The sequence below is a fragment of the Nesoenas mayeri genome (assembly GCF_963082525.1).
Source record: "Nesoenas mayeri genome assembly, chromosome: 16".
Classification (NCBI taxonomy): Eukaryota; Metazoa; Chordata; class Aves; order Columbiformes; family Columbidae; genus Nesoenas; species Nesoenas mayeri.
Window position 1 is genome coordinate 12067077 of NC_137562.1, and position 18628 is coordinate 12085704.

Sequence of the window (18628 nt, forward strand, 5' to 3'; positions counted from 1 at the left end):
ACCTCCTGTGAACTTCCTCTTCGAACAAGCACAATACACCGTGCTCCTCCTGGTTGTTGTACCCTCAGCACACACTCCCTCTGCCAAAAAGTCCCCTGCACAACACAGGACACTGTTTTCCCTCCCAGAGAAGTCCTGCCTCGACAGAACAGAGAGGAGCCAGTTTGCCTACCTGGTTCAGGGACCATGTACATCATCCATCAAAGTCACACCTGCACGCACAGTCCTGCACGTAAACTGGTAGAAATCTTGGCCTTCTAGAAACAGAAGAGAAAATCCAACTCAACCTTAATGTATTTTCCAGCCTTGAGAACAAATGAATGTAACTTTACCGATGACATTTCAAAGTGCATCGTGTAGATCCACCTCCATGACACACACGCATTCTGCGACTGTATCTCAGAAGCATTCACATCAGAGGAAATGCAGCCACATAAATCATAGTATGGTTCTGTAAATCCATAACATAAAATAGCCTGCTTCACTTTGCCCTTCAAATGCCCCCTCTCAAAACACTGGCATTCTCCTATCTCTGAAATAATGCAGAAAAATCATGGGTATATGACACTCACTGAGAGCGACAGGACAAATGGGCCCAGCAAGAAAAAATGGACAACTGAAATGTACTTTCCTGAAACCTCACTATAAATAAGAGAAGCGGAAGAAGAATAGAACACACGTTGAGCCACGCATTTGTTCTGGGTGATGAATTTTAACATTCAAGGTGTGCCAGTTCCCTTCTCCATCTAAAAATTACAGTTGGCAGAGAAATAAGGTAGCCTGGCCACCATTGTTCCTAATGCAGTGTTCAATAGTAAGCATTTAGCTAACCCTTGTGTTGAAAATAAACTCCTGCTAGTTCCCAATACACAACACAAACATGCTGGAAGTGGAATGGAGCATCCAAACACAATGCATTGGGAGAGTAAGGGAAAAAACACATTTTTACATGACACGTAAAGGAATGTCAAGTTAATCCTGAGAAGGCCACAGGCAGAGCCCTTTAGACAATTCTAGATACTGCACTGGCCAAGAAGAGAGTTTTTCAGCCACACTCAGCACAGTCCCTACAGGTAGATTTTAAAACAAGCCTAGATTAGGATTCTCAAGCACAAAGAAACCTTAAATAGAGTTTTAAAAAACTCCCCATGTCCACTCAGTACACTGAGCTCTTTGGAAAAACACACCTGCACACAGTGTGGGTAGAGAACGGGAGCAAATGAAAACTCTCTTCCCACATTTTGAGCTACTTAAGGCCAAGTTATTCTGGAAGTGTGTAACCTCAGCCTGACTGTCCCTTCAGCAAAGGTCAGTGTGGCACAAATCCTACCTGCAAGAAGGAAATGAACCCCAGCAAGGGTCAGTTCACATAGCACTGCCCTTTGTACATCAGCTGGTAAAATATGGATCACCTAAATAAACAGCTTCCTGGTTTAGGCAATGATTCCCGGGGAGGAAAAACAATACCAGCCTATACAGCCATTTCCCATGGAAAGAATCCCTGGCTAAATAGGGCGTTCTTACCCCATACTGCTGGTAAAGAAGTGACCATGACAGCTCAATGTCATCCAGGTACACTCTCAGGGCGTCTGCTCTATCCTGGGCAAATGGCCAGTTCTTCTTCCACCTGTGCTCTGCATGACACGGCGGTGTCACACACAAAACAGCTGGTTAAAAAAGGACAGTCTAACCAGAAGCCAGGTGAACAGCACCTAGTATGGCTCCCTAGAAAGCGTGATCTCTGTGTTTCAACATCCTTTTCCCTTTAATGCATCTTTCCGCCGCAGCTGAGTTTTGTTTGAACTAAAGAGGAAGAAAAGGAAACTTGAAAATGTCGCTTATTTCCCCAAAAATATTTGCCTTCCAGCTCCACTTTAACTCTTTCCCACAAAGCAAGGGTGTGGGGCCAGGCTCCCCATGGGGAGAACACCCCCTCTTCCAGGAGAAGGACATGGTCCCCTAAGCTGGAGCAGCCTGGAGAGGAGGGAGAGCTGGATTTTGGAGCACAGACGAACAGACGTGACTGTGTAACACACCATCACAAAGTCAGCCAGGAAATGAATTCATGGCAGCTGACTTGCAACACAAATGTCTTTGTGCCACGGCACTTCTCTGTGTCCATCTGGGGAGGGAGCAGCCCAAGGTGGGAGGGAGACCCAACTCCCACCTTCAGCAACGACCAGGCAGGAAGGAGCCTCCAATCTGGAATGAACTCGAGTCGGTGCCTCCCAAATCACCAGCTCCTAACTTGTGATCCCAGGAACTATTGCATAAACCAGAAATATTGTTGTTGATGACTTTGGCTGTGGAAAGGCACCCAGCAATTATACCAACGGTCCTGCCTTACACTAGCTTGGAGCTTTAGTCGGCTGTGACTACAATTTTTCTGGCAAATGAAAGTCAGTCCTATAAAGCTTGTAAAGGAAAAGAGGGAGTAAAAATTATCTAAGTGGTGGCTTGCATGTCTCAGAGAGCCAAGCGCAGCAGATTTCAGGAAAGGAAACCAATTTCTACCAAGAGTTAACAGAGGAAGTGCTGAATTTTGCAGCTTATGCTCAGCAATGTGCTGGCAGCGGGCAGCCCTGATACAGGCGGGATTTTCCCGTGTTTGTTTCTGCACTGGCTGAGGCTGGTGAGCTTCTGCAATGAGAAATTCTCTGAAAGCCCAAGTCATAACTCAGCAGTGGTGGCCCACGGCCACCGCCTCTGCCTTGCACAATCCTTTCTAGGAGCGACAAGTCCAAGAACAGGGAGGAAAATGTGTCAAACCTGCCTCGGCACAGTGACATCCACAGAACGAGGGAGGGAAATCACGTAGCCAAGCTGCACAGGGAACTTCCCATATGGGGACATGGAAAAAACGTCATGAGAGAATGTCAGAGATCATAATCTGAGTTCCCATTGCCAGAAATATTGCACACCCACGAGTGATGTGAGTCGACCACCTCCCATAAAAGCTGGGTTTCCCTTTTGCCCTCCTCATCTCTTTTTCCAGGTGACAAGAGCTCTGTGGCAATTCCCCTGTCCATGCCCTGGGAAGCTTATCTCCAAAATGCCCCATCATCCCACACAGCCTTGGGGATTTCAGTATTCAGATAGCAGGCACTCTCATATCTGAAGCCGAGCAAGCAGGACAGCTCATTGAGGCCACTGAAACAAGCTCTGGCGGTTGAGAGCAGGTCACAGAGCAGGTACAGCAGAGCACGAGGGACTCTGGCGCCTGGCCATCTCATGGGGCTTAAAAAGAAGAAACCCCCATGAACCAGAAGAAACCTCCCCAAAGAAGCCAAGCTGGACGCACGGTCAGCCTTGTAACAGAAAGGAGCTGCCAGGGCATCCCAGGACTCAAAACAACACCCTGATGCCCCACGGCCTGAAGCTAAAATGAGCACAGCTGGGCAGCAGGTACCAACAGTCTGAGCGCCCATGGGAATTGGCCTAGAGATGAAAGGAAATATCCCAGGACAAACATTTCTTGTATGTTTGGTATCTGTGTCATTTTAGCAAGGGCTGCTCAGCCAGATTATCAAATCCCTTGACACAAACCCAGATGGGCACCATGCGGGAGATGGGGAGAGCCCAAAGCATGGCAGCACGAGCAGGAGGTGGGTGCGGATGGCTGGGCTGGCAGTGCCAGGCTGAAACCTGCCAACTGAATCACAGGAGGGCTGGGGTTGGAAGGGACCTCTGGAGATCATCCAGTCCAACTCACCTGCTAGAGCAGGGTCACCAGAGCAGGGCACACAGGGTCGTGTCCAGGCGGGTTTGAATGTCCCCAGAGGAGGAGACTCCACAGCCTCTCTGGGCAGCCTGTTCCAGGCTCTGGCACCTCACAGGAAAGAAGTTTCTCCTCCTGTGTGTCAGTCTGTGCCCGTTGCCCCTCGTCCTGTCATTGGGCACCACTGAACAGAGTCTGGCCCATCCTCTGACACCCACCCTGGAGATATTTAGCAGCATAAACAGACCCCCTCTCAGCTTCTCTTCTGCCGGCTAAACAGACCCAGCTCTCCCAGCTTTTCCTCATGAGAAACAAGCTCCAGATCCCTCGTCATCTTTGTGTCTCTCCACCGGACCCTCTCCAGTAATTCCTTAACAATAAATTTCCCCCATATAACAAACCAAAATCGCGCTGAGCCCGCTTTCCTCCCGCTCTGCGCTCCCGGCCAGACGCGCCGGGCCCGAGCCGGGCCGCATGAACCGGCGGGCTCCGCTCCCCGGGTCCGAGCCCTCACCTCCCGGCAGCGGGGAAGGCAGCAGCACCCCTGCGCGGTGACCCGGTGCCGCCGCCATGCCGGGGGTCAGGGTCAGGGTCAGCGGTCAGCCCCGCTTGGTCCCGCTGAGGCAGCGACCCGCCCTCCGCCGCGCTAGGGGGCGCTGTGGCGCCGGCGCACCGCCGGCCGCTTCCGGCGCGCTGCGGCGGGCGGGCGATGGCGGCGCAGTTCCGCAGCTACGTGTGGGACCCGGCGCTGATCGTGGCGCAGATGGTGCTGCTGCAGGCCGGGTACTACAGCTCGCTCGGGCTCTGGCTCGCTCTCCTCGGTACGCTGGGCACGACCGGGCCCTCCCTCCACCAGGTGTTCAGCGACGAGGTGAGGGGCGCAGGGCCCTGGGGCGGGGGGGCCTCGCTCGGGGGTCCCCTTGTGGGGACAGGCCCCGCTCCTTGTGCAGGCATTCCTGGGGGTCAGGGACAGCCCCCACTCCTTGTGCAGGCATTCCTGGGGGTCAGGGACAGCCCCCACTCCTTGTGCAGGCATTCCTGGGGGTCAGGGACAGCCCCCACTCCTTGTGCAGGTATTTCTGGGGGTCAGGGACAGCCCCCGCTCCTTGTGCAGGCATTCTTGGGGGTCAGGGACAGCCCCCACTCCTTGTGCAGGCATTCCTGGGGGTCAGGGACAGCCCCCGCTCCTTGTGCAGGCATTCCTGGGGGTCAGGGACAGCTCCCACTCCTTGTGCAGGTATTTCTGGGGGTCAGGGACAGCCCCCACCGGTATAGCACACCGGTATAGAGGCAGATCTCCCCCAGTCTGGGGGCTGCCCCCCGATATACAGAGCCCCAGTATGGAGGCAGACCCCTCCCTTTGAATGGGGGGTGCCCCCGGTATTGAGGCAGCACCTCGCTGTATAGGCGTCACCCCCCTAGAGTAGAAACAGACACCTTGTGTAGGTACACCCTGTATAAAGACAACTCCCCTCATAGCCCCAGAATGGAGACAGCCCCCCACCCTGTTTACAGTATAGAAACAGACCTGTCCCCCTTCAATAGGTACCCCCGGGCAGAGGGACAGGCCTCTTAGCAGGACTGCCATAGCTGCCCAGGCTCCTCTCACAGATCACAGCGCAGGGCTATGCGTCTGGGCCGCGGGAGCAGGTTACGTGCTGTGGGCTGTGATTTGTGCCGTGGTTTCCTACTAATAGTCCTGTGTAGATTTTAGGCTTTTCAACCCCACCGGGGAGGCTCTCCATGATGGCTTTCGTCCTCAACGCGCTCACCTGGTAAGTCAGCAACTAGCTGGAACACCCGCATCTTATCCTGTCTTAATATTAAACTTTAAAAGAATTCAGCATGACCTGCTGCCTCTCTCAAAACATCTGAAAGCCTTGTGCCTGGTTGAGTGTGTTTGCTGAGGGAACTGCTAAATCCTGGTTCAGTCGTGTCCTGTCACTGCCTCAGTTTCTCAGCCGGGAAAGAGATTTGCTTTTGTGAGAGATTTTACTGGAAGTTAGAATTAACGGATCTCAGCAAACACTGCTCTATAAACAAGAATGTATTTTGACCCTGCCACTGGGCAAAGATTACTGGGGGAGATTGTGCAGAGATCCAGGCAGGAATTTTTAAACTAAAAGCTCATTTCCCTGCCATCAGATGATGAAAAAGCTGTAAGCGCTTAATCCTTGCTGCAGTGGCTGGGAGCAAGGTCAGAAACAACCTATCTTTAAAACATATAAGAAGTTTTAAAACAGATAAATAATTAGCAGCAACAACTCCTAGTAGCTTTTGCTATATCCCCTTGTCCGTGGTCACAGCAGAGTTTGTTTATTAATCTGTGTTTTGCAGTGCGCTGGGCTTGCTGTACTTCATCCGCCGGGGAAAGCAGTGCCTGGACTTCACAGTGACCGTTCATTTCTTCCACCTCCTGGGCTGCTGGATTTATAACTCGCACTTTCCCTCCACCCTGACATGGTGGCTGGTGCACATCGTGTGCACCGCCCTGATGGCTGCGATCGGGGAGTACCTCTGCATGAGGATAGAACTCAGAGAAATCCCCCTCAATTCTGCCCCCAAATCCAATGTATAGACTCGCTCTGGCAACAACATGCTGCGTTACGTCATTGTTCTCAGCACAAGCGCATCTAATGCCCGAGAATCATCATTGAAGAAGCACAGCAGGTCTGTTCAGACTTTTTGTTTGGTTTTTGGACCTTGGTGACTGCATGAGTGTGAGCATCTCCTCTGGCATCAGCCAACAACGGGGGATGAGCAGATGTTTATTTTGTTAACACAAAGCATTTAATATGACTGTACGGCGAGTGTGCTCTTAAAAACTCTTCGCTCATGAGACTGTTAAAAGCCAAGTAGCAAAACTTGATGCGTGAGGAGCATCTGGAATTTAAGAAAGGTGGGAGTGCCCTGTGTGGGTAATGCAGTGGTCAAATCCTCTGGTGGGAGCTGGCACAATGAGCAGTGGGGCTGGGAGCTGCTGCTTCCCATCTGTAACTTGTTTTGGGCTTTGGTTGGAAGTCAAGAGAGTAAAAGGATGGGAAGAAAATAGTTGTACTTACCTGAATCACCAGCTGAGACACTAAATAACCTGTAATGTTAGGTGGGTTTGTTTGCTCTTTCCATGTTTAATACATTGAGATGTCAGACAGCAGTTTGCTGAAGAAATCTTTTGTAATAATAAAACTATTCTGTTGCTCTGAGCATGTTATTGTTCTCCAGGGAAGCTGAGCACTTCAGGAAATACCACAAGTGCCTGTGTTACGGCAACAGAAGGATTCAGCCAGGGAAAAACACGGGGCTGTAAGATGCCCACTGTCTGGGGCACATAACATTTCCTACAATAAATATTTCATACCTCTGCTGTGAAATGAAGGCATCAGTGAGTATGGTCTTGGGAAGCCAGCGAGTGTCATCCTTGCTTCAGGAGTCTCAGCAAACCAGGTTCTCCGTGTGTTCAGCTTGAAGCTGGAGCTGTTTCGGGGAAGTCTGCAAAGGTGTCCTGGAGCCACGCTGCTCTGCACGCTTGTCTGCGCCTTCTGAAGTCTAGAAACAGATCTGGTCTGGGAGAGGAGGTGTTTGTTCTGAGACTCTACTTGTTGCTCAGAATAACAGGATCTTTATTTAGAAGCACATCGAGTGAACATCGGCCGTGGGCAGGCAGGGACAGCACCAGACTGCTGAGGGGATAAAACCAGGTGGTTCTTCCAGATCCCTCAGCCCAAGCAAGCAACCTGTGTCCTGCCTGGTTTCTGCTGAGGGACATCCCGTTTGTGCCATCCCAAACAAGGGCAAAGCCAGTTCTAAAGGCAGATTTTTTTCCTGTGCACCATCTTGCTGCAATAACTTTCCCTTGTATGTTAATATTTGTGTTAATTTGCAAAAATTATTTGTTAATTCAGTTTGTCAAAAAGTTGTGGGATGATTTGAGATGCAGAAGTTGATAAACAATTCAAAGCTGCTCTTTTTACTTTTGTTATCAGGGAAGTTGTATTTCAATTCCTGCTCTCATATTCAGGTACAATGCATCGAGGCAGGATAACATCCTGATGTTTTACATACCTGGCAGCTCTGCCACAGGAGGATTGCCAGTTACGTTTGTTTAGACAGACCTTTTTATATTCTGAGGTTTTGCCAGGACCTCTTCCTGACCCAAACCCCTTTAAGCACAGTTTTGAACAGCAGCGCTCTTTCAGAGGGAAGAGTTCACTCCAGTTTTTTCTGGGCAGGAACCAGTGGTTGCTGGAGAGCAACCCTGAGGTCGCTTCCTAAGGCTGCCCCTGCAACTCTGCCCTGCAGCCAGCAGGATGGTTCATCCCTCAAAATCTGCTTGTTCCTCATGTATAAGGAAGTCACTTCCAGTCACTTCAGCCTAGATATAAACCGATGATCCAGTAGGTGCCAGTATCTCCTTCGGAAGAGAGCAGCAAGCATGCTGTGATTGTGATCAGGAGTCAGCATACACTGCCTTGGGAACGACAAACCCTGGCTTAGTGTCACTCCTATTTTAAGACTCTTCCAGGGTCATTTTGTCCTCTTCTGCTTTTTGTTGCCATTATTGAGAAAAAACATCCCAGTCCCACACAGGGAATATTTGCAGGTTTAATTCAAGGCTTAATACCACACCGAAGCACAGTGTGAACTCCCGTGTTCTTCAGGGGTGGTCTTAAGTGTGAGCTGGAAGACTAAGCTGACTATGAGACAGCAGAAACAAAGCCACATTGTCCCATTTCTTAAAGGAGGGTGGATAGCTGATCCCAGAGCTGCGGTGAGACCATATTAAAAAGGTGCTACCTATGTTCCCCTGTAAGAAAAGGGATGAAAACTTAGAATCAAGGAACACTTACCTCCTTATGCTCTGAATACCTGAGATATCTGTAACCACTTCAGCAGCCTTCCTTTGGGGTGGTAAAGTCTGGGTGCAGTTCTGTGTCTGGAGACCCTCAGAACAAGGCAACAGAAAGAACCCTGGACAAATGTGGATTTAACACAATCTGTGGGACACCCAACAAGCTGCACTGCACCAGCATGAACTGTGCTGAAGGATTAGAAATGCTTTCTGAAAGTCTGCTGACTTTGAGGACTGAACCTGTATATTTTTTAATTAAATCAGCTGTAATTGTCCTAGTCATAGGGGAAGTTCTGCTAAAAATGAAACACTGATTGAGGAGGGAGCCTCTGAAGCTCATCACTCCCATGCTGTGAGACCTAATTTTCACTTACGTGCTTCCAGTCAGATTTAGGAGCACCTTTGGCTTTAAAAAAATCCGCTGTTCCATACCAGAATAGTGGCAGATGGTCTTAATTTCTTAATGAATCTTTGGTTTCTTGTGTGCAATAGTTGGGTGATTTGCTTCCAGGGAAGATATGCCCCAACACCTGCTCTTCTCAGAGACTGGGCAGCATCAGCTAACCATTTGTATTCATATCTCCACAAAAAGAAGACTTCTTGGAGATCTCCGCTGACACATTCCCCTTCCTCAAAGCTTTTAAAAGTAGAAAATTTTAACAGAGAGGAAGTTTCCAAATCCAGAGAGAAACTAAGGGTTGTCAGGTTGAGGGGACTGTGCTTATTTGTTTTCCTAAAGGCATTAAACACCTGTTCTAAACAAAGAGCAGGTACAGGATTTGGAAGCAGAAAGACTCCAGCCTTGGTTGTACACAGGACCCACCTGCTTCAGCTTTCCCCAGCTATGCACCACAGGCAGGAAAAGAGGTAACAGGGAAGGGGGAACTGGATCAAACAGCAAATGCTGCTGTTGGAGCAGAAGAAGAAAAACCAAAGCAGCGGAGCGGTTCCCTCCAGGTTCACCCTTTACTCACCACAAGGCTTTGTGCCCACAATGCCAAGTACAGAAGTGACGGCTCTGGTGTCTGTACAAAGCCCAGGTGCCTCGCACTGGTGTGCCATCTGAACACCAGCTGCTCCTCTGACTTACTTTGTGGATTTTGCCTCAATTTATTGGTTCCCTCCTGCTGCTGCAGGAGCAGAGTGTCAAGTGATAGGGACAGTAAGAGAAAGAACATGTGAAAGCCAAAGCAGAGCAAAACAACCCATCATGAAAAAGCCCAACACCACCATCAGTAAAAAGATCCTTTGCTGCATGAGAAGCTTGCCCACACATCTTTAGTGTATCCAGTAGGATCTCTGGAGCTTGCAGAGCCCCACAGCCCCTGCTAACACTGGAAAGCACATTTTCAGGTTTGGCAAAATACCCAGCTGGTTATAGCTCCCGTGGCCCCGTGCAGCCAGGCAGGGCACAGGGCTTCATCAGCATTCTTAAAACACTGAACTGCCCTGTACTGCTTGATAAAATTACTGTGTTTTTCTAACATAGCCAGAAATCATGGGCAAGCACCTCTCCATTGCAAATACTTTCATGCTTGTACTGAAGCTCCAAAACTAACAACACTTTGAGCCACAAAGGAGATGAGACTACTATCAAACAGGAGGCAGGACAAATAGCTTCTACCATGTTGTAGACTCTACAACAAACTTTAATACTCTGGAGTTACACTCTGCCAGCCACAGAGCTACTTACAGGTACATTTGGAGAAAGCTTTAAAGCCAAACAGTTGCTATAAATCCTTTTGTCCTGCTAACCTGACAGTCCCTCTCCCCCCAAATATTCTATTTCATTAGAGAAGGGTTTTACACATTACACAGGGGTTACGTAGGAATCCAGATGTGTACAAGAGAAGTCATGCACTTGTGATTATTCTTCAGCACAGGTTTCACCATGTCCTCAAAGGAAAAAGACCAGGACAGGGTGATAAGGACTCCTTTCCGCCTTTGACAGGAAATACACCAGCCTCTGCACCTCACAGATCTGTGGTAAAAATGTCCATCTTCTTTTCAGTGCCCAAATCAAAAATCTGGAGAGTTGATCTGGTGGGAAGTGTCAGCAAAGTAAACAGGTTTCCTTGCCGCAGAAGAAAGCAAAAGTATTCAGTGTTCACAACCAATTTATCATTTTTCCCCATATCCTCTGCCCCGTATCTACAAGTTCCCAAATTCTGCAGTCAGCCAGATCCATGTCAGTGCCTTGAGGGAGGAGGGGACAGGTGTCATCCCAAATTACAGGGAAACAGCAAAACCCAGGAGCTGTGCCAAACTCTTCCACATCTCATAGGTGCAGGATGGAGCCAAGTGTTCGCTGAGCGCCACAAAGTGTATTCCCCCAAAGGTTCGTAAAAATAATCGGAAAGATGCCACGACACGTGCTGCCACCACCTTAGCTGTGATACTTACAGAGCTGCAGTTTATAAGTTCAGCCAAGTAATGATGAGGGGGATGCCGAGGATGGAAACATTGGGAATGTGGGTGCAGGCAAAGCTTTGGGCCATGCTGGGGCTGCAGAGGTCAAACAAGCTGCCTTGAAATTTCAGTTTTCGAGATTCCCTTCTCAGCATCTCCCAGACTGCCGCTGCTTCCTTCTGGCACTCCCTGAGCGCCGTCAGGGCACACGTGTGGAACTCATCCCAGTACCTGCAGCCGGGGGAGACACCACCCATCAGTCCCCCCATCCGTCCCTTGCTGCCCTGAGCCTACCCACGGTATTTTATCATCCCCTCCCTCATCTCCCAGAGCATCTCGGCTAAAACTCCAAACACACGCTGTGGCCAGTGCCAGATGGAATGACCCCACACTGCATTGAGCCAGAGTGGTATCCAGCCTGCCAAGGCTTCATCCCCCTCCTCAAGCTGCTTTCTTACCTCTGGTGAAGAACCAAAGTGGCTCTGCCCACAGGTGCCAAGCTGAGCAGGGAGAGGAGACTCCAGCTGCCTGGGGACTAGAACAGCAGGTACCAGGCTGGGCTGTGTCCCTCCACCTTGGAGGACAGAATGGGCATCCCTGCCTGATTTTCCTTTGGCTGTTGAGTATCTGAGGACAGCGAGGCATTAGACTCCCCCAAGGCTGCTGTAGCTGCTGCAATGGGGAGGGCACCCGCAGCCCAGCACGTTGCTGCATGCACACCAGTGTGTCCATAAATCCTGATGCAGCTGAATTCACAGGTGAGGTCCCCATTTTGTAGGTACAAACCCACAAAATGAAACACCAGGAGCCCAAAAGTCTCAGCAAATGCCGTGGGCCATCCTCTCCTCTGGAAATGGCTCCTCTCCAAAACAAAACCTTCCCCAAGGGACAGATAGGACTCTCCACCATGCTTGCTGCTAACCTTCCCCCCATGACTTCTTTCAAAGAGAATTCCTTTACCTGAAAATAACTTCACACAAGCATTTCATATTGCAGATTCTTTGGAGCAATAAATGTCCTGGCACCCAGCGCTGGAGCAAGGCAGGGACCAGCCTCTGCCAGCCCACAGCACCCAGCAACCTGCACCCCGAGCACCCTCCTGCCCTCCCCTCCAGCTCAGCTTTGCTGCCCATGTCAGCTGGGGCTGGGCACCACCTCCAGGCCATCACGCACCAGCAAGCTGGGGAGTGCCTAGAGGACATGAAGAAGATGCAGCCCGGCCAAGCTGGGACCCTGCACATGGGAAAAGGGCTGCTCGGTTTTTCCCAAGTGCCCTATGCTGGAGACACCACCTTGTGCAGACACATGGACCTGAGTGCTCTACTTACTTGGTTTTCCTACCAGGGCTTACATCAGAACACCAGCTGTGAGGGAGTTCATTAAACTGAATCACTGTGGCAGAATAAATGTCCCAAGATAATGAGAAAAGCTGGTGCCAACCCAGGTAACCTCCTGCGCTCACTCCCAAGCTGCAGCAGCAGCAGGAGGCAGCTCTGCTAGGTGAGGGTTAAACCAGGCCTGTGTCTTTGGGCAAAGTAAGGCTGGGGGAAATGAGAGGGGGATGACAGCTCCTGCCTGGTTCTGCTTTCAGCCTGGATGGCAATTCACAGTGTTTCATCCTTCACAGCCTCCATCTGCTCAGCCAGGCGGGCTGCACCAAGACCCGCAGCAGCACCGCGCATGCAGAGCCACCACACGCCAGCCCCAGCTCTGCATCCATCCCTCACCCGCTCTCCTGGAGAGCGGAACAACGCACCAGGAAAGCGGACAGCAGCAGAGAAGGCTGAGGATTACATGCAAATAATCCAGAAGTATTTCCTGGCAGGAAGCTAGGAAATCAACTTTTTCTGAGCCCCAGCAAGCCCAGCTAGAGGTGCAGCAGCGCCTGCAGGGTCCAGCAGGGAACATCGCAGGACCTGTTCTGTGATGGTTTGTGCCCCAGAGCCTGGGAAAAAAAATCTCTCGCAGGTTTGATGTGAATTTCAGCAGCAGAGCCTCTCCTCCGGCAGTCAAGCACAGCACATGCTGGGCTGCGTGCTCGGTTGTTTTCCAATACCAAGCAGCCGCATGTTCAAAAGAAGTATGTATTAATATTACAGCCTAAAGCAGAGCCATTCCCATTCCAACCCAGCCTTCATCACACCCCAGAGAGGATTTGCATCCTGAGCTAGGCTGTCCTATGGAAAAAGTAGAAGAGAAAGAGCAGGTCACAGCCAACCTCTCACCAGCATGTCTGCTGGCAGGGGAATGCATGGACGAAATATATATATACATATATATATTTTCTTTTTTTAATGGCGAGTAGTTAGTTTTCCATTCTCTTTGAGCAAAGTAGTTTTGTTGAAGTGTTTTCCACTTCTGACAACAACCAAAGTTACCTATTTGTGCTGGGGCAGGCTGGAGGACCCTCCACCTGTCTTGGCAGCGGTACCAGCTCCTCGTCCTGGCTCACCAAGAGCCCAACCTGCCTCCACTGACTGCCAGATGTCAGCCAGCTGTGCTGGCACCAAGAGCAGGTCTCAGAGCCTGCCCCACACCACCAAGGGCAATGCCTTCCCCTCCCAGCCCATGGGGTGGTTTTCAGCAGCTCAGAAAACCTGACCCACAGGGCACTCGGCCCTCTGCCTTCCCTGGCAGCTTTCCACTCCTCCAAGGCACCCAGGTTTTCCCTTAATTGCTGTCTGCATTTCCTTATAACTCTTTTTAACTCCCCACAACTCACTGCTGGGGACACAGAACTGCCTCCATTTATCTCTGCAAACATTTTATTTCCACCCTTCACTTGCCCCCCAATACCTTGCCGCTTCTGCTCGTTTGCTTTCCTCAAAGCTGTCCAACAGCACCCCTCATTACCCAACTCTTCTACTATTATTACTACAGTTACGACAAAGTTAGCATCCCTCCCACACCATCATCTTGGGGCACTCACTACAAACTCACAAAAAAACAGTGGTGGGGCAAATTCAAGCCAGAAAGAGGAAAGGTCTCAGCAGGGAGAGTAAAAGTCCAGTTTGGTCAGCAGGATCCAACTCCGGGTCGGGTGCAAGCTGCTCCCTCAGCCTCTCCTGGGGGACAAAAGGGATCAGGACCCATCAGCCCCACTTCTCCCGACTGTGGGCAGCCAGCGGGGTCACAGGATGAGTCCTGGGGTCTAGAGCTATTGCTAAGGGTTGGGGGTGCAAACTCCAGCTGGAGCCGAGCAGCAGATGGATAGAGGGAGCTCGCCATGTCTGTCTGAAATTGAAGTAAGGTAGGGAGTGCACCTGTGTGTGCACAAACTGGTGGGATCCAAAAGAACAGAAGAGTTCAGAGAGCAGCACCCGGTCCAGGGGAAATGTCAAAAAACACACTGGCCATGCAGAACAGATAAGCCGCAAACCCTCCCTAATTCAGGGAGCAGCCCCACAGGCTGGGACATGCAGGGGGTCCTGGCACGGGGCTGTACTCACCCGCAGACATGGTGCAAGCTCTGTAGCTCAATGCCATCTGCCTCCTCGTACGTGGCCATGTTTTCCCCCAGCTTGAGGATGCAGTCCGATAAGTCTTGGTAAACGCTGTGACAGGCGGTGCCCGATGCCAGCAGCCCGGCCAGGTGCCCTGCCAGCCACCGAGGGGGGCGGTATGAGCACCCCGACCTTTGGTGGACAGAGCCCACCTCATTCGCGGGGTGACCCGAGTACCCTGCGCTGTCACAGCGCCCGTGCCACCGGGGCACAGTGAGCTCCGTCTTAGGGAGCACAACAGCCCCGGTGCAGCCCTTGCCAGTGCCGGGAGCCGATGGGGGGGCAGTCAGGGTGCCCGCTCCCAGCCTGCCCCAGCTGCCCACCCGGACCCAGCACCAGCACCCCCGGCAGGGACAGGCGGGGGACACGGCCAGCTGAGTACCTCCAGCCGGGACACACCAGGGAGACACGGGGCACCGATCCAGCGAGGAGGGAGGAGATCCCGCATCACCCCCCGCCCAGACACCCACCCAAGGGGCCACCGGGGAAGCGGCCCCTCCCCACCACGGGCACCCCAAGCCCCATGCCGAGCACCTCAGTCCCACTCCAGCAGCCTTACCCAGGGTGAGGAGCAGCACGGCCGGGCACCAGCGCTGCCCCATCCCGCCGCCGGCTCCGCCACACCTGCTGCTGCCGCTGCCCGTACTCCCATGTCCGGCCGCGCTCCCCGCCCGCCCTCGCAGGGAGAACACTCGACCCCGCAACCGCTAATGAGCGGCTCTGACCGGGGCTAATTAGGAAGGGGGCGGGGCCGCGCTAACGAGCGCCCGCAGCCGCCACGTCCCCGCAACCCGGCCCCATCGCGCCCCGCGGCTCCTGGATCCTCCAGCTCTGGACCTCCCGGCATCACATCCCCTCGGGATTCTGTGCCAGCACCCACGGATCCACACACCCTGCACCTCAGGGACCGGGCACCCCCGAGCCCCATGGTACCCATTCACCAGCACCACTCCCAACAGCGCCGCGCCATTCCCCTGCAGGCTGCGCTGCCCACTCTGCGTGTGTCACCCCGGTGGGGAGCAGGGGCTGAGGCCACTGCCAGCAGCAGGAACACGGGCACGGCACACATGGCTTTGCGTCGAGTTTAGTTTCTTGGCACAGCACACGGGAAAGCAACAAAGGACGTGAAGCAAAGCCCTGGGTGTGTGTAGTTCAAAGCCTTAAACATCAGCACCTACAGCTCCCAAACCTTCTCCCTCAGTCCTGGCACCAACCATTCCCAAGGCTCTCATGACCTTCAGGGGATTACTCAGAATTTTGCATTGTTACAGCCTAATCCTGGCTCTTCCCAGTGAGTCCTCACACTTTCCGTCCAGAGGTCTCCTGGCTGCTTGGATGGTATCCATGCGGGGCTTGGTCACGTCAGAGCTCACTCGTTGCTGGTGACAGCTTGGCTGTTGGGGACACCACTCTCCAGCAGCCCATGAGCCAACCCCACTGGTGCCCAGTGCCACGAGCTCTGCAAGTGGGATCCCTCTGTGCACAGGGACCCCTTGTCCCCAGGGCAGTCGTCCCAGCCCCCCCAGCCACCTCCAGCCCCAGGATCCCAGAGCGAGCAGAAAACACAATTTGGCAAATACAAGAAAATGACAGAGAGCTCAGGTCTGAAAAAAACATGAATAAATATATTTGCAGAAAAAACTGAATTACAACAAACTATTAACAGAAAAAAAACCCCGAAATACTACAAACTAAATACAATCAACACACTAAATATAACAAACTACAAAACTCCCTCTTCTACAGTCTAACCCACCCCACTAAACCCGTCAACAACGTATCAGCTAGCCGTCCACTTCCATTTCTTCATCACCCTCTTCATCTACTTCCATTTCTTCGTCAACCTCTTCATCTACTTCCATTTCTTCATCACCCTCTTCATCTACTTCCATTTCTTCTTCGATGACCACCTTCTCGTCCACTTCCATGTTTTCCTCATCTGTCAAATCCACCTCCATCTTCTCAATCTTTCCTTGAATAACCCAGTGCTGTGCACAGTGTGGTGTATCCTAAGGCAAAAGCCAAGCAGAAATTGCATTGGTCCTGCCCTGGGCAGCCCAGCAGAGCTGTAGGACAGGGGTCTCAGCACCCCTGACCCCTCTCACTGCCCAGGGAGAGCTGTGGGGTGTTGGGTCGCCTGGGCACATCCCCAGCAGGAGCTGCCTGGAGTTTGGGCAGCTCCTGGGCCACCGGCACCCACGGGCTGGCACCTGTAGCGAGATGATCCTGTGCTTTGTGCACTTTGGTGTCTTCTGCAGCATTTTGTTCTTACAGATCTGTGGAAGCACAGAGGGTAGGTGTGAGCTGCCATGTCCCTGCCCTGTGGGGGGTCCCAGGCACAGACCCCGGCCCCACACCTGCCTCAGAGCCCTTTAGCTCCTTACCTTGTGCTGGCGGTTTTCCATCTCTGCACTGCTCCCTGGGCAGGGCTGGGCTGCCCTGGCTCCAGCCTGGAAAGGGGCAGAGGAGGCACGGGCTCAGGCTCTGGGCAGCACCAGCTGCTCCCGCCGAGCATCCCTCTGGTACGAGCCCGGGGTGCCCTGGGCTCCCATGGGGACGTGTCCCCCTAGGCAGGGATGCTCAATTTCAGCAGGGGACAAGCAGCCCAGAAGGGCTTCTCCCAGCCCGTGGCCTTGCAGGGGTGGGTGGAGAGGATGAGTCGAGCTCCCAGTCCCCCAAACACCCCAGAGCGGGGTCCCCACCCCACGCCATCCCTGCGGTGCCTGCTCCAGCCTGCCCGGGCAGTGGGGGCTGTACCTCCAGCAGTGCAGTCTTCCTTTTTTTCAGGTCCTTCATAATGAAAAAGGAGTGAGAATAGAGGGTTGGACTGGGTTGGTAGGAACAGGTGAGAAGGGTTGGGAGGTATGGGCAAAGGCACGGGAAAGAAGATACAAGGGCTGGAGTAGCAGTGCAAGCGGGAAGAACTGGGAGCAGAGGAGACACGACAGGCCGTGTTGATCGCTCGGGGGAACTGCTGAGTTGTGGCTGTCGCCGGGCACCAGCGCTGCAGATGGAACACGGGCTGTGACATCACACCTTGGTGACACGGGCACTGAGGTGTTGGCTGCGCAGCAGGGATGGGGATGACCCCCCCTCAATGGTGGTTATGGATGTACAGATGTATGGATGTATGGATGAGTGGTCCTTCACAGCCATCCCATCACGCCCAGCAGCCATCCTCACCCCTCAGAAAGGTTTTTCTTTAGTTGGTTCCTGCAGTAGCTGAAGTTTACCTCAGTGTTCATGGACATCCTTTTCCAGGCCCTAATCTTGCTCTGCCTCTGTACAGCACAGTCATTCTTCCATGTGGGCATAAATGGCACTGCAAGCACCAGCCTGGGTACTATCAAGGAAGACTATAAAGCCTTGGGGGTACAAGTGAATAAATCTGGTGCCCAAGTCATCTTCTCCTCCCTTCTACCAGTTGAAGGAACAGGCACAGCCAGAAATAGATGCATAATGCACATAAACTCCTGGCTTTGTGTCTGGTGGCATCCTAAGGGTCTTGGCTGCTATGACAATGGGACATTGATGACTATAACCAGCTAGGGAGGGATGGGATCCACCTGTCTAGAAGAGGCAAGGGAATGTTTGGCAACAGGCTGGCCAACTTCGTGAGGTGGGCTTTCAACTGAAGGGCTTGGGGACAGTGTCCAAAGTGGCAACGTTCACAGCACCACATCCAACTGAGCAATAAGCCAGGCCAACCAGAGCAGCGGCAAATGTTCCTGAGCTGCCTCCCAAGATGAGGACCAGAAGGCCAACCACCTCCAGGGTGTGTATGGCTGCGGTGGATCCTCCTGCACCCCTCACGGGAAACCCACACACTCAATTCCTTCTCTAAAATGTCTATGCACCAGCGCACGCAGCATGGGGAACAAACAGGAACAATGAGAGATCTGTGTGCGGTCACACAGCCATGATCTCTTTGCGATTACAGAGGCACAGTGTCACAGCTCACACAACTGGAACACTGTCATGGAAGGCTCTGTACTTATTTGGAAAGACAGGCCAGCAAGGGCGGTGGAGGAGCTGTGCTTCAGGACAGAGAGCAACTCAAATGTATCAAACTTTGCCTGGGGGGATGAAAAACAAGTCAAGAGCTTATGGGTAAAAATGAAGGGCCAGGCTAATGTGCCTGAGGTGTTG

The 18628-nt window shown here is 52.3% G+C and overlaps 2 protein-coding genes across 2 annotated transcripts; one reads left to right on the forward strand and one right to left on the reverse strand.

The window, feature by feature from the left end:
* Window positions 1-4425: 4425 nt before the first annotated feature.
* On the forward strand, window positions 4426-7542 carry SYS1 (SYS1 golgi trafficking protein). Its single transcript, XM_080354631.1, has 3 exons — window positions 4426-4589; window positions 5426-5493; window positions 6056-7542. Exons 1-3 carry the CDS (start codon window positions 4428-4430, stop codon window positions 6294-6296), a joined length of 471 nt encoding a protein of 156 aa, XP_080210757.1. The 5' UTR covers window positions 4426-4427; the 3' UTR covers window positions 6297-7542.
* A 3439-nt stretch (window positions 7543-10981) lies between these two features.
* Window positions 10982-15081, reverse strand: LOC308046662 (neuritin-like; the record flags this gene model as incomplete). The annotated part of the gene is made up of 3 exons (XM_080354659.1): window positions 10982-11207; window positions 14426-14573; window positions 15039-15081. The coding sequence occupies 3 exons, from the start codon at window positions 15079-15081 to the stop codon at window positions 10982-10984; spliced, it is 417 nt and encodes a 138-aa protein (XP_080210785.1).
* Window positions 15082-18628: the final 3547 nt, after the last annotated feature.

Excerpts from the sequence above, each read along its gene's own strand:
- SYS1 (XM_080354631.1), top strand. The coding sequence starts at position 4,428 with ATGGCGGCGCAGTTCCGCAGCTACGTGTGGGACCCGGCGCTGATCGTG. Across the intron at positions 4,590-5,425 it reads ACCAGGTGTTCAGCGACGAG|ATTTTAGGCTTTTCAACCCC; the intron begins GTGAGGGGCGCA and ends AGTCCTGTGTAG. Across the intron at positions 5,494-6,055 it reads GTCCTCAACGCGCTCACCTG|TGCGCTGGGCTTGCTGTACT; the intron begins GTAAGTCAGCAA and ends TGTGTTTTGCAG.